Source organism: Salmo trutta, chromosome 38, assembly GCF_901001165.1.
Source record: "Salmo trutta chromosome 38, fSalTru1.1, whole genome shotgun sequence".
NCBI classification, from domain to species: Eukaryota; Metazoa; Chordata; class Actinopteri; order Salmoniformes; family Salmonidae; genus Salmo; species Salmo trutta.
In genome coordinates, this window is record NC_042994.1 from 1,646,416 (window position 1) to 1,661,061 (window position 14,646).

Here is a 14,646-nt window from a genome sequence, read left to right on the forward strand (position 1 = left end):
GGTCCTATGTGTTGGTCCCATGATTCACGATCTTAAATAAAAGACCCCAGAAATGTTCCATACACACAAAGAGCTTATTTCTCTCAAATATTTGGCAGTACGTCCAACCAGGCCTCACAACCACCGACCGCGTGTATGGCCACCTGTGAGCGATCGGTTGGGCATCAGCTCTGGTCAAGGAACACAATTGCATGTTATCGAAGGCATTTTGAATGCATAGAGATACCGTGATGAGAGCCTGAGGCCCATCACCTCAGGTTTCAGCATGAGGTGGTGTCCATGTCACACGGATCTGTACGCAATTCCTGAAAGCTGAAAATGTCCCAGTTCTTCTATGGCCTGTATACTCACCAGACATGTCACCCATTAAGCACGTTTGGGATGCGCTGGATGGACGTATAAGACATTGTTTTCCAGATCTTGCCAATATCCAGAAACTTCGCACAGCCATTGAAGAGGAGCGTGACAACATTCCACAGGCCACAATCAACAGCCTGAACAACTCTATGTGAAGGAGAAGTGTCGCGCTGCAGGAGGGAAATGGTGATCACACCAGATACTGACTGGTTTTCTGATCCACGCACCTACCTTTTTGCATATCTGTATTCCCAGTCATGTGAAATCCATAGATTAGGACCTAATTCATTTATTTCAACTGATTTCCTTATATGAACTGAAACTCAGTCAAATCTTTGAAATTGATGCATGTGGCGTTTATATATTTTTTGTTCAGTATATATATATATATATATATTTAATATACTGAACAAAAAAGATGGGTGACATATATATATATAACATATATATAACATCACAATTTACCAGACATTGCCATGTTTTTAACCTGCAACAAGTGCATTCAAATAGGGGGTTTGACATGACAACATTTAAAATGGGTCTAGAGCATCATTTTCTATTATATAAAATACAAATCGTTGCTAAAGCAAAGCTTGTGTGATGAAAATAGATTTTAAAAACCCAAGGGTTTATTTCTATCAAAGTATAGAGAATTAACATGTGAGGTAAGTGTTTCGGATTTTTCTAGGCTATATATAATATAGCGTAAATCTATTATTGGCCTTGATATTGCCGTTGCTGATTAATTATGCCTATTCTATAATAACCTAAGGATAAATATTTGAACGTTATTTTTGGATGCAATAATCACTTTTTTAACTCTATGTTTATGTTAGTGCGTAAAGTGCGTAAAAGTCAGAAGAATAACCCCCCGTTAAACGGCATATGTTAGTGCGTAAAGTGCGTAAAAGTCAGAAGAATAACCCCCCGTTAAACGGAAAGGAATAGGAAATCAATATATTATTTCACTGGATACTTCCTACAGCAATTGCCAAATAAAAAAACATATTTTCGTTGATTTTACAAGTACGTTTGCTGGGAACTAAAGAAAAGAAAACTAAACAAAATGCCATTCATGAAAATAGAAAGACCTAATATTGAAATTACAGTCGGCCCTATACCAATGTATGGTCCATTATCAAAAGCCGTTTGTTTATTTAATGTACCTTTGGTTATAACACCATAAATAGCGTACATTTTCATAAACAAATCTTAAATTAAAACGTGTCACTTTGGAAGGAAACTATTTTATGCTCCTTTATCCGAATAAAGAAATCAAGTTAAACCACCTCGTATTGAAGAACTGTCAATACAAACGGCAGACCAGTCTGTTCAGCCGGTCCTGACTGAGTGACGTAGGGAAAGCCACCTGCGGAAACGATGCAAATGTCCATTAATCAAATCAGCTGACTCGTTATCTGACCACTGTTGTCGTGGTCGCAGCACGCGGCAAGAAAACATAACCGTTATCTACATACTGTAAGAACAAACAACAACACAGATAGGCCGACATGTTTTGTGATTTTACCATGATATAAACTATTACGGTGTAGTTGGCCTATCAAGTTCATCAGAACACTGATAACAGAAAGTGAGACCACAGCAGCAGAGCAACGTTTTGGCGCAAAGGAAGGACACATTTTTGGGAGGTACAAGACATCAATTTTCGATTGTGAAAGTATTTATTTTACGCATGGAAACATTCCTTATTCATAGACCCTATAGCCATGTTCCGGTCTCCCATCGTGTTTGTTATTGGAGGCATCTTACCGTATGTAAAATAACCTAATTGTCCATAGTCATTGTCCAAAACAAACAAACGAACCGACCATCCACACGTGCACTCTTCTCAGTAACTTTAAGTACAAAGGGCGTGTTTACTTTGAGCCCGGGTCTCCCTTTAACTCTCTCAAACCGGCCGTTGTAAAGGGCGCGAGGCTCGAGGCCCGGGGAAGAAGACGCTGTCCCAATCTAAACATCTCTCGTCTCGCTCCCTTCCCTTTTCTCTCCACTATAGGCTGCCCAATGGTTCCAACCGCAACCAAGCATTCGGCCCTGGCGCCTATACTTGGCCACAATTGACAGACAAGAGGTGTAGCATTTCCTTTTGTTGCCCCCCCCCCCTTACCATCTACCCTTTACTCCCCACTCCTTTTCCAAAAGCCAGGTAAACGCCTAACACGGAAATGTCAGTGAAATCTCATCCCCTCCCGATTTGACACAGAAAACAAGTGAAATATATCGAAGGAACATTGTTTGAAACAGCAAAGACCAAAGGCCGGCGACGGGCTATTGTACTTCCATTTTGATGTATCTTAATACTTTAACACTTAGAACAAGGCGGCCACATACTTTAATACGTGCTATTAAACATATCAAAGAGTTCGGATATATATTAGGCCTTGGCTTATGTGATGCATCCCGCCATAAAAGCAACCTCAGCATCCAAAGAGAGAGAGAGACTTGGGGAGGTTCGGTGTCCCCTTGTGCTCATGTTTGGATCACGGCCCGGCGCGGAGGAAAGAGACGTCACGTGGCATAATAAGGTGAGAAAATCCGAGGGTTCTGTGTTTTGTCCAACAGCGCTTTTCCGGCTCTCGTCGTTTCAGTCTATAACTGGGTAATAAAATGTTGGGGACTGATTAACCACTCTATGCACCTAAAATAACAGCAGGATAATGAAGAATAAAGGCTAAAAAGGCACAGACATTTCTGAGCAAATCAATGCAAATAAATATAATCAAAGTTAACATATGAGTTATGAATATGTTATGAATGTTATGAATATGTGATAAAAGCATAATAGCTCATGAGTTTGACAGCACAAATTAGTTTTTGCAAACGTTGATCGTGAATAATAATAATACTATTCATTATAATTATGATTCACAATCAACGTGTCCAAAAACGAATTTGTTCTGTCGTATCCAAATAGCCTTCACCTACTAATAACTTGAATTAATAAATCACAATTGTATAAATGGCATGATCATGAGTAGAACACAGTACAACTCTCTCTACAATTACTTTTTTTAGGCCTAGTTTTATATTCTATCTAAATGATTTTTTCGTGAAGGCCTATTTTCATTGAATGTACCCAACAAATACAATTAAAAAAGGATGATCACATTTCGTTCATAGAACAAGCATATGCCACTATAACCATTTAAACAATGAAAGAAACGTTGCGTTTAAAAAATAGGCATGTGAATTTGCACGAGGCTACCAAAATATTCAAACAATAAAAATGTACTTCCGTGCAATTACACTTTCGCGCAGTATGATTCATACAGGAGAAACATTTGGCCTAAATGTAAACAAAGTTTTAAAAGGCTACAATAAATGTAGGTTATTCGAGATGCTTGTTTTTTTATATATAAGAAGTTAATGGGAAAATGTTTCAGTCGTTCGTGTAGCTATCGAAAATATATCATCCACTTAACCATCCATCAACAACGCATAGCCTAACTTTTCCGGTATGAATCTCCTGAGCATGGGGGCAAAACGGTTTTCCAATGCTTCTCCTTGACCTCGGAACGCATCGCGTTACCCAACATTCGCTTGGCGTCGTTGGATTTAATGCTTATTTAAACTACACGAACGGACATGGTGGCTCGAGCCCCGTCGTCCCGTGGCCAGTCTAAACACAGTCCACCGGTGGCCTTGTTAGGCACTATTTTACGAGCGTCCCGACTTCCACGAGGACATGACCTGTGGCGTTGATATACCACGAATCAGAATGCGCGCCGGCGTGTCTGCGAGCCGTGTAACCAGACTTCATCATCAGACATATATCTGACAATATCCGCCCTCCTCCTCCTCCTCCTCCTCAAGGTCTCTGTCTAGTCAGTGAATCATTGTCATGAGTAGGCCTATACGCCTCTCCAGTGTCTTGCTATGGTTTGTGGTTGGGCCTTGCCGGCATCTGTATTAAATCAGATTTCAGGTCAGATTTCAGATTGCATTTGATTCGACTTTATGGCACAGATATGGTGCACGCACATTTGAACGAAGGAACACGCACACACACAAGCAGCCAATGGGTGGACTAATCTGTCTGTCAGAGCTAGCTAATACCATGGCACCTCTCTGCGTTGTGTCTGCTGAGGGAAAACCCTGCCTCGCTGCCAAACCTTACTCAGGCTACAGGAGTGTCTGTGTGAGTGAGGGACCGGTCTAGAACCGAGGGCACAAAGTGACAGCCGTGTGTGTGTGTGTGTGTGTGTGTGTGTGTGTGTGTGTGTGTGTGTGTGTGTGTGTGTGTGTGTGTGTGTGTGTGTGTGTGTGTGTGTGTGTGTGTGTGTGTGTGTGTGTGTGTGTGTGTGTGTGTGTGAAACGGAAAGGGAGTTGATAGGGAGCAGATTGTATTGGCTAAAAACGTCAATCAGTTTTGCTGGAGGAATGTTAATTGCCGCGGATACCCTGCTTATCGTCCCCACGGAGTTATTAATATACCCGGATAAGAAGGCACAGAGACACCCGCCATGGGCTACTGCTGCAGCTAGCTACTCTTCACATTGTCTTTTTGTTTACTTAGAATGTGTACGATGTGCATGGCATCTTTGGGCTAATGGGCTGCTGCAGCACGGCTAGCTCATAGGCTAGTCTAGGGCTAGGCTACTCATGTTATTCGGTTATTTCCAATGACCTACTGTTCAAATTTGGGAAATTACAATAGTGCGGCATGTTATCCTTGATCAAAAACGTAGATCTGTTGTTCCACAGCACTAATGAATGTGGGGCCGGTGCTGCGTTTTTGCCTGCAGCCTGGGGAAGGTCGAAACGTATACCTGCTGTGACACATGCTCTGACATTAAATACAGATGTAGTTTTTAGAATGCAGTAGAGTTGCACCCTTTCCTTTTTGCTTCATGTCATCATTGGTGTATTGTGGAGCATACACACTGAGTGCGCAAAACATTAGGAACACCTTCCTAACATTGAGTTGCACCCCTTTTAGCCCTCAGAACAACCTCAATTCGTCGGGGCGTGGACTCTACAAGGTGTCGAAAGTGTTCCACGGGGATTCTGGCCCATGTTGACTCCAATGCTTCCCACAGTTGCGTCAAGTCATCTGGATCTCCTTTGGGTGGTGGATCATTCTTTATACACACGGGAAACGTTTGAGCGTGAAACACCCAAAAGCGTTGGAGTTCTTTAAACACTCACACCGGTGCACCTACTACCCTACCCCGTCCAAAGATACTTAAATATGTTGTCTTGCCCACTGAATGGCACACACACACGCAATCCATGTTTCAATTGTCTCAAACATTAAACATTCTTCTTTAACGGGTCTTCTCCCCTTTCATCGGTCTGTGTGGCTCAGTTGGTAGAGTGTGGCTCAGTTGGTAGAGCAAAGCGTTTACAACACCAAGGTAGTGTGTTCGATTCCCACGGGGACCAGTAGGAAAACATAAACAAAAATGTATGCACTCAACACTGTAAGTCACTCTGGATATGAGCTAAATGACTAAAACGTAAATATCTACTCTGATTTAAGAGGTGACATCAATAAGGGATCATAGCATTCGACTGGTCAGTCTGTCATGGAAAGAGCTTGTATTCCTAATGCTTTGTCCACTCAGCGTAGAACCACATTTCATTTCAACAAACAGTACAAGCTACATAGACCTATAAAACCGTACAGGCATACTCTGTGGGCCGGTTCCCCGCACAAAGATGAAGCCCTAGACTAAAACGCAGAAAGTGTTTGTGTCCGGGAAACCGTCATGGCTATACGGAATATGTTGGTCTAGCAGATGCCGGACACTTGACCTTCACGCAGTGACAGGCATATAGCTCGGCGTTTTCTCCTCGTGCTTTTGCTCGACAGCCTGCACAGATTTCTCACTCACGTCCCCATGACGTACGGGGGGATTACGCACGGAACGCACATCCATAACTTGTCATTGACGCACTTCAAAACTATATGTACAGGAACATTTGGAACCGTATAGATGCAGTTCACAAACAGGGACAATTACTTTATTTTCAGTATTTCATTGTCACAGCGCACGATCAGCTCTGTCTAATTTCCTCGTTTTCGCCATGCGTAAAAGTCATATTTGAATTCCAGTTGATGGCCTATTTTGAAATATATGTATATTTTTTGGTCAGGGTGTAGGCTATTTCATGCGCACCTGGAGAGGGAACATGCGTTTGGTGAGTTTTTTGTCTCCCCATCGTTCTCAAATGTGATTCCGGACCAAGTTATGTAAATAAATCATCCAAAACACATTAATAAGAATAACACTGATAAATAAGTAAATTAATAGGCAACCAGTATGCCTATAGCGTAGAAAATGTAGGGAGGGTATTGTATATAGAGGGGGGGGGGTCACCCTCTTCAATACCTCCGCTCTCCTCCCCTCCCAACGCGTCCAAATACTTAGCTCGCTCGCGCACTGGTTCCTCTCACCACCTTCCCTTTCTTTCTGTTTCGTACATCCCGCCCCAGACCCAGACCCAGTGACATCACGTGAAGAGACAAGGGGCTTCGCCCAGCCCTGCTCCCATCTCCAGTTACAAAAACACACAGGAACTCAATTGTCAAAAGATCGCACCGCACGGCTGGTTTGTCTATAGCCTATGGAGAACCAGGCCACACTTATAGGACTAAACCTTTAACCAAACCTTTGTTTCTTTTCATCAGGGGATGAGTTGGGATATCCAGCCGTTTAGCGCGCGCACCTCCGATTACCGAGCCTCTAAATCAAGTATTATTTAAAACGGGGTATATAGTATCATATGTTACTCAGCGGGTTCCATTTCCTTGATGCGCGCGAGCAGGACTTCGATGGCATGATGCTCCCGAGCCCGCTCACTTCCACGCCGTTCTCAGTCAAGGATATTCTGAAACTCGAACAGCTAGAGCAGCAGCAGCAGAGGCAGCGATCTCAACAGCACCAATCTCGACATCTGGACCCGCAACAGATCCAACACCTGTCCCACACCCAACAACACTTAGCACACCCGGACTCGACCCAGCAACAGCAGACCCAGTCCCAGCACTTCCAGGCGCCACCGTCCTGTATGCTCGCTTCAGCGGTCGACAGCCCTCCGTTCTCGGACGGGGAAGACAACATGGCTTACCTGAGTTCTCTGGCGCCCCAGGACGGGCATGGAGAGGCCAGTCTGTCCCCGGAGATGTTCGTCCATCCCGGGCTGGGCCACCTGACCGACCCGAAGCTGGAGGTAGACCTGGAGGATCAGGAAAACAGTGAGTTGAATAATAAGATGATTATTATGAGATTTTTGTTCTGCTGAAATGACGTATGAACAAAGGGGCACAAAGCATCGCTTTGAATAAAATACCTAATATAGCCTCTCAATATACACACTCATCATGATCATTTGCATCGACAGTATATATAAAACCAGAAAATGTAAGGAATCCGGAATAAATTATTGCGGAAGGTGAAAATGTGTCTTAAAAAGTGTCTTGGTTTTAGGCTAAATGTTAGGCGCAGGAGTTTTGATAGTGTGTTATAATTTCAAAAGCCACAAACGAGGCCTGTTATAATTCGACAAAAATCCATTTTAATCCCAAATGGGGTCTGGAGATTGATAAGTAATTCAATGATCTCGTCTTTAAATATCAGATTTTTTAAACGTTTTACAAATAAAACATTAATTTAGGTAGGCAGGAGAATAAATATCTCAACGGGTAGAAATATGTTTTCATTATGCTATTGTCTTTATTCTAAGAGCTGCATAGACTGATAAACTAGTTGAAATTATGACAAACAAAAGTTGTTGGACTATAACTACTTCATAACCAATAAAATAGCATGAATGTTATAACCAATAGAATAGCATGAATGTAAATTCATCTTAGAAATAAACGACACAGAGTAGGCCTAGCCTGCAACCAAGTGAAAGTAAACATTGTGGAAAAATTGTTGTCTTTGGTTTTGATTTATGGTCATACCTTTAGAGAGTATTTCTCACTATATAGCGCTTTTGTTTCTTTTTCTTCATTTATCTAAACTCATTTATCGTGAACTATACACGTTTTGAATAGTTTGGATTAGACGTTTTACTGTCACGGTAGGACTATACTGACTGACAAAATAATTATACATTAACGTCAGTAAAACGAAATGAGTTAGCTGTACACATTCAATAAGATACATTATGAAATATATTTCCCAAAATATTTTGTATTTTTATAGGCTACTTTAATTAAACTATATTCCTATTTTCAGAGTAGCCTATAAAATGTTTATGCTCATCTCTTGACACCACAGAGAGCTGTGGCGTGGTGTCCAAGCCGCTGGAGGGAGAGGACAGCGGCCAGGGGGACTCGGATCGGCCGGCCAAGCAGAGAACCAGACGGAAACCCCGGGTCCTCTTCTCCCAAGCCCAGGTGTTCGAGTTAGAGCGGCGCTTCAAGCAGCAGCGGTACCTGTCCGCTCCTGAACGAGAACACCTGGCGAGCACTCTCAAACTCACCTCCACGCAGGTCAAAATCTGGTTCCAGAACCGACGGTACAAGTGTAAGCGGCAGCGGCAGGACAAGTCCCTGGAGCTGGCAGGACACCACCACCCTCCCCCGCCAAGACGAGTCGCGGTGCCGGTCCTGGTCCGGGATGGGAAGCCCTGTCTGGGCGGGACTCAGAACTACAATGCTCCGTACGGGTCGAACCCCTATAGTTACAACGGATACCCGGCCTACACGTACAACAACCCGGCATACAACAGCAACTACAGCTGTACTTACACCAGTATCCCCACACTCCCCCCAACCACCACGGCTAACCCCTTCATGGCCATGAACTTGGGGAGCATTGGGGGGCTTAGCGCCTCTCCCCAGCCCCAAACGCACCAAGGGACAGCGGTCACGACATGTCAGGGCTCACTGCAAGGGATCCGGGCCTGGTAGCCCCACTCCGGTTACACCCTGGATAAAACCAGAGCATTGTTTTACACCCACACCGGTTACATTAATCGAATCCTCTCATGCCGTTTTTTAAGGGTTCTTCCCCTTTTTAAAATAAAGGGAGTTATTTCTCAGCAGTATTTCGGAAACAGTGTTGTTTTTATGTAGTTATAGGCCTTCGTGTCTGCCTGGTGGGGTGGCTGTCGTTGGATTAAGACTGAAAAGGTGCAAATTCAACATGTTTACTCCACTCTCGTTGACGGTCATCAGAAAGAAGCTGTGCGTAACGGTTGAAATGGATTTATTACCAACAATGGTCGAATTGTATTTGAATGACCAACTATCCAGTTAACGTTGGATATATAGGATAGGCCTAATCACGAGACTAGACGTTTGATAATTGTGATATACGGAGTAAGGGTGGTCTAGTCACGTGTAAGGATGTCCGGATTATTCAACACTGATGGGCTATAGGTGGAGATCCCAATCTACTGTTCTCAAGGATTTGCTTGATATTTCTAATGTTTATTTAGCCATGATGACATGAGAAGTGAGACAGAGTGTTTGATTGTTTTCAAGCTTATGTAATTCATTGACATTTATTTGATTAATTCCATTTTCTCATTTAAAAAATCCTGGAATGGCAGAAATTGAAATGGGATGTAATCCAACCTTGGGCTCTGAACACAACTAACACAATTTTATAAAATCTCATAACTTGCTTTCGAAAACGAATAAATTCCATATTTTGCTACTTTGCGCAAACTTTCCACGGTCCATTACATTCTTTGTGAGGCTCTTGAGAGTTTTCTATGGTGGGATCCTAATTCTCCCAGTGTGCGTGAGTGTGTGTGTGAGAGAGAGAGCGAGCGAGAGAGAGAGATGGATAGGCTAACTTCCCGTTATCTACAAGTTGTTCTAATTTGTCAAGATGTCTGATATTATTGAAATATCACCTGCTTTTCGATGTGCCTTTAATTACGAGTATATCAAATGGGGATAGAAATAAGCAATAATGTTACAACATGCTGGATTAGAATGATCTCTGCAAATCACTTTCATCACAATCATCTTCAAAAAGCCACATCTAAAGTAGAATAGACGGCTGACAATGAATAGACTACACTGAGGCATGAATGGCCTCTTGGCAAGATACGACATGGATATCAAGACAAGAAAAAACTAATTCTCTCTCTTTAGACACAATTCCACTAAACCGGTGCACAATATTTCAATGAAAACTGTCAATTCAAAATGTCCTATTCCCGCAATAGCAGGTAAACGTATTGCAATTGTAGCCTACTTATTCGAACACATGAAAATAGCTTTTTTAGTGCTAGTCTGATTTAGGTTGTTAGCCACAGCTTTGTTATAAAATCTTGCCATTTGGAAATGTGTCGCGCCCGGAAGGCGGTTGGAGAAGGCCAGGCAACAGGCACACTCGAATTAATTGTGCGGGTGCCAGTCTGTGTGAAAAGAGGAAGTTACTCTCCATTTGAGGCGCTTTAAGGACGCGATTAGCAACCTAAAATACCCTGAAAGAAGCAGCTCGAGCGGGGCTGGAGAGGCCGAATAATAGGCCTTATTGGATTCCTGGACAAAAGGTGTATGGTAGGCTGGCCCGGCCACTCAGCAAAGACAAAAGAACCCAAGAGCTGAGAGATTGACGTCCTAATATTCCAAATTGAGGCACAGGCAGTGCGTTATTTTAACTGGCTGCAGCTATACTGCGATTGGGATAAAGAAAAAAAGTGTTCACTTTTGTTCGCTTTTGGGGAGGTTTTTGTTCCCGAAGAAAGGGCCTCTGATTGGGGCGGGGAGGGAGAGCCCCAGCCGGGGCAGCAGGGCTGGAGGTTAGGCAGCGGGGGGCGGCTGTGTGAATGAACGGTTATTATTGCTACAAGTTTCACCATTTCTGTCTATCTGCGGGAAAATGGAGGACAAGGAGCAGAGAGAATTCAACGAGGAGAAGAAGCATGGCGGCCTGGTTATGAGAAATGGGGCATTGCGCTATGAGAAAATAATATTTTTACAGAATAGAAATATAATCCATAGGTATTTGATCTTTCTTAAATCAAATTTGCAACATGTCGAAAATACCAGATTTTGATAGCCTAGGCTATTTGAAATAGCCCACCATAGGCTATAGTATAGACTCAATGTCAGTCATTCAATACACCCTGAACATTTTTATTAAGATACATAAATCTAAGAAACTTGATAAGTCTAATTTATGAAAAGATGAACATAGCAGCCCAGTTGGACTTCAATGAGTAGACAATATGATGTTTAATTTTCCCACGATGTGACCTTCTGAATTCACTATTCCTTATGGGCGGCTCAAATCTGTCCTCATGACCTTTTGTAACAGCCAAACGTTTTGGATGAACGTTTTATTTAACCATTTTTGTGCGTACTTTCGTTCACGTTAGCCTACAATTGTTCAATTTCTCATATTTAAATCATGACAGACAGAGCTAGCCTCTGGCGGCAATGCCGTTGTCGCGGCTCTGTGGGAAACCGCCAGGCTCACGCATACCACCGTGGGCAGATCTGCAGAGCGCGAGGAGAGAGGAAGTGGAAATTAGACAGACACGCGAGCAGCGGTTCAGGCCAAAGACATTATCCAGACGAGGAGCAGCCGTCATCACACGGCCCTGTCGACGAGCGCCATAAATACTGGTCTGGGGAGAATCTCTGAGGATACCTCCCAAATGGCACCCTATTCCTTATTTAGTCCAATATTTTACATGGGCCTTGGACAAAAGTAATGGACTAGGCGATATAGGGAATAAGGTGTCATTTAGGACGCAACATGGGGGAGAATCTCTTATTACTAAAGAGCTAAACTAAAGCATCAGATGAACACACTCAATACGTCCCAAATTGCACCATATTCCCTTAATAGTGCACTACTTTTGACCAGGGCCCATAGGGCATTATATTGGAAATAGGGTTCCATTTGGGACGTACCCACTGATATAGGAACTGGGAAAGGAAGGATCACTGTTGGCCTAGCTTAAGTGAGCTCCCCGTGGGAAAGCGTCAGAGCGCGAGAACAGTTGAAGAGTTGTCATGCAGCATCATCTTCCGGAGACATATTTTGAAGGGTAGGAGAGGGGAGAGGCTCCTATACTCGACATAAATTGAGCATGATTTCAGATAAACGCTGGGCCTATTGGACAGGTCTGGTTAAAACAGGAACTAGCGATAGGCCTACGATACATTCTTAAAGCGTAGGCCTATAGGCTACTAAGTATTTCTTAATTTTTTATGTAACGTTTATTTAATTAGGCAAGTGAGTTAAGAACAAATTCGTATTTACAATGACGGCCTACACCGGCCAAATCCAGACGACGCTGGGCCAATTGTGCGCCACCCTCTAATAATAGTATAATACTAATAATACATAATAATGATTGTTATTATTGTTATTAGGCCTATTATTAGTATATATTGTTACTATTGAATAACAGTGCTGCAATAATAGGCTTGTTGTAAAATCACAAGCAATCATGCACGGTTTATGTGCTACAGACCACAAGAACAGTTCAACTGAATAATTCAACGGGAACTTTTGGGCTGAAGACAGGATTTTGCCTCTCCAAATAGCCACTTGTTGTAGAATTATTTTCCCAAGCTCTCTGACAACTCTCATCCTCCTTTGCTTCATTTGTTTTTCGCCTTTCCCATATCCCTCAGAGTCGCAAGAGATGCTCACTCCACAACCACACACTCAACCAGTTCACCTCTCCTATCCTCTCCTTCTTATCACCAGACGATCAGGCGCGTACCTCTTCGGCTATATTTGTCTAGATCGAAATAATCAAATAAACCCTGATGGTTTGGAAAGACTGGACTACTGTATTAACCTATCGGGGGCTCTATATGGGGACCCTGCTCTCCCTAATCTCCTGTTGGGCCCAAAACAGATTTAAGCCAATCAGGACTCCCCTAATGCTCTCGCGCTACTAATGGGGATTAATTGCGACGTGAACAAAAGGAGGCCTCGAGCTTGGCACCCACTGATAAGCAACGTTCTAGACTAGAGTCTAGCTGGAGTTGTCACTCCAACGCTGCTTCAGGAGTAGAGCCATAGAGCAAACCTGCTGTCACAGTGCGGGACCAGCCACTTGATGTATGTAAATAGATTTGGAGACAGCATGGAGTCGCCTCAGGACGCTAGCAGCCTCGTCGCTGCCTGCAGCAGAGTTTACGTTTCTGATTTGCATCGGTTTAAGAATCAGCCAGGACACCATGACACAAGTCAGTATTTGACGTCCATGCAGGTATGAGGACGTCGGGAGATGACGTTGAAACCGCAACACTAGGGGCAACTGTTACCTTCAAGTAGGTTTCGCTAGGCGTTATGGGATGGGGATGACGGGCGGCGGTGTAAGCGTCTGCCTCTGATTCCAAAGAATGCACGTTTGAATCCAGCAATAGAAAGTTGCTTTTGATATTTTTGTTTTAAGCCTATGCCAAACCTTAACCTTTAGTTTAACCATTCGGATGAACGTCTAATTCTAACGTGAGACTGTGAGAGCTGGCAGTTTAGAATACCCAATGGTGGTGTGAGGCTCTCAAATTCAAAGGACCAGAGCAAGCTGCAGCTTGCTGTGTTGGAGTGACGTGGAACTGAGATAAAAAGAAGCGGCGACCACGAGGAAGAACAACACAAATGTGGAAATGAAGATTCTAATCGATTCTCCATGAGTGGAATGGGAAGGTTCCTTTAGCCTTATGTCAATACAATAAAACAATAATTGCCCAAATGTTTGTGTTTTTGATTTGACATCAACGCCCATCGAAAAATACCAGAAAAGGTTGGTTTCAATTACGCTTTTTCAATAGGCATAGAGTTAAAGCAGCCAATGTTTAAATGTGATTTTTATGGATGAATATCTTTTATTTTACGCCATGCATATATTTTTCTCATTATGCTATTATTCTTAAAATATTTTCTGACATTGTGACACACACGCAAACAGTTTGTTATGCGGTTCTCTCTACACATGACCCTAAACGGTTTACACTAAACCTAACCACAACCGCATCCGGTGCCGTTTGTGTGTTTTCCTCTCAGATGGCAGATTAAGACCTATTAAATACTTATTAGTCATTATTTCTCTTTAAATCTACACAGCTGTGTGTGTGAGTGTCGAAATGTCAGAAAATACTTTAAGAACAAACAAATATGCATGAGTAAAATAACAAAAACGGATGCATGAAATCTAGGAGTTTACACAACATTACAATAAACTATATTTGACAGGCACACAAATAAATAAAAAAAAGAGAGATTGGTTGCAGAAAGGTTCGAATCGGGACAAATTCTCTTAATTGGACCGTCTTTGGACAAAAGGTGTCCGATTGGGTGCCACTTAGTAAGATCAGTTCTGACC

At 42.8% G+C, this 14,646-nt stretch overlaps 1 protein-coding gene across 1 annotated transcript; it reads left to right on the forward strand.

The window, feature by feature from the left end:
* The first annotated feature begins 6,906 nt into the window (after window positions 1-6,906).
* LOC115178642 (homeobox protein Nkx-2.3) lies at window positions 6,907-10,006 on the forward strand. Its single transcript, XM_029739894.1, has 2 exons — window positions 6,907-7,579; window positions 8,610-10,006. The coding sequence occupies exons 1-2, from the start codon at window positions 7,108-7,110 to the stop codon at window positions 9,242-9,244; spliced, it is 1,107 nt and encodes a 368-aa protein (XP_029595754.1). The 5' UTR covers window positions 6,907-7,107; the 3' UTR covers window positions 9,245-10,006.
* Window positions 10,007-14,646: the final 4,640 nt, after the last annotated feature.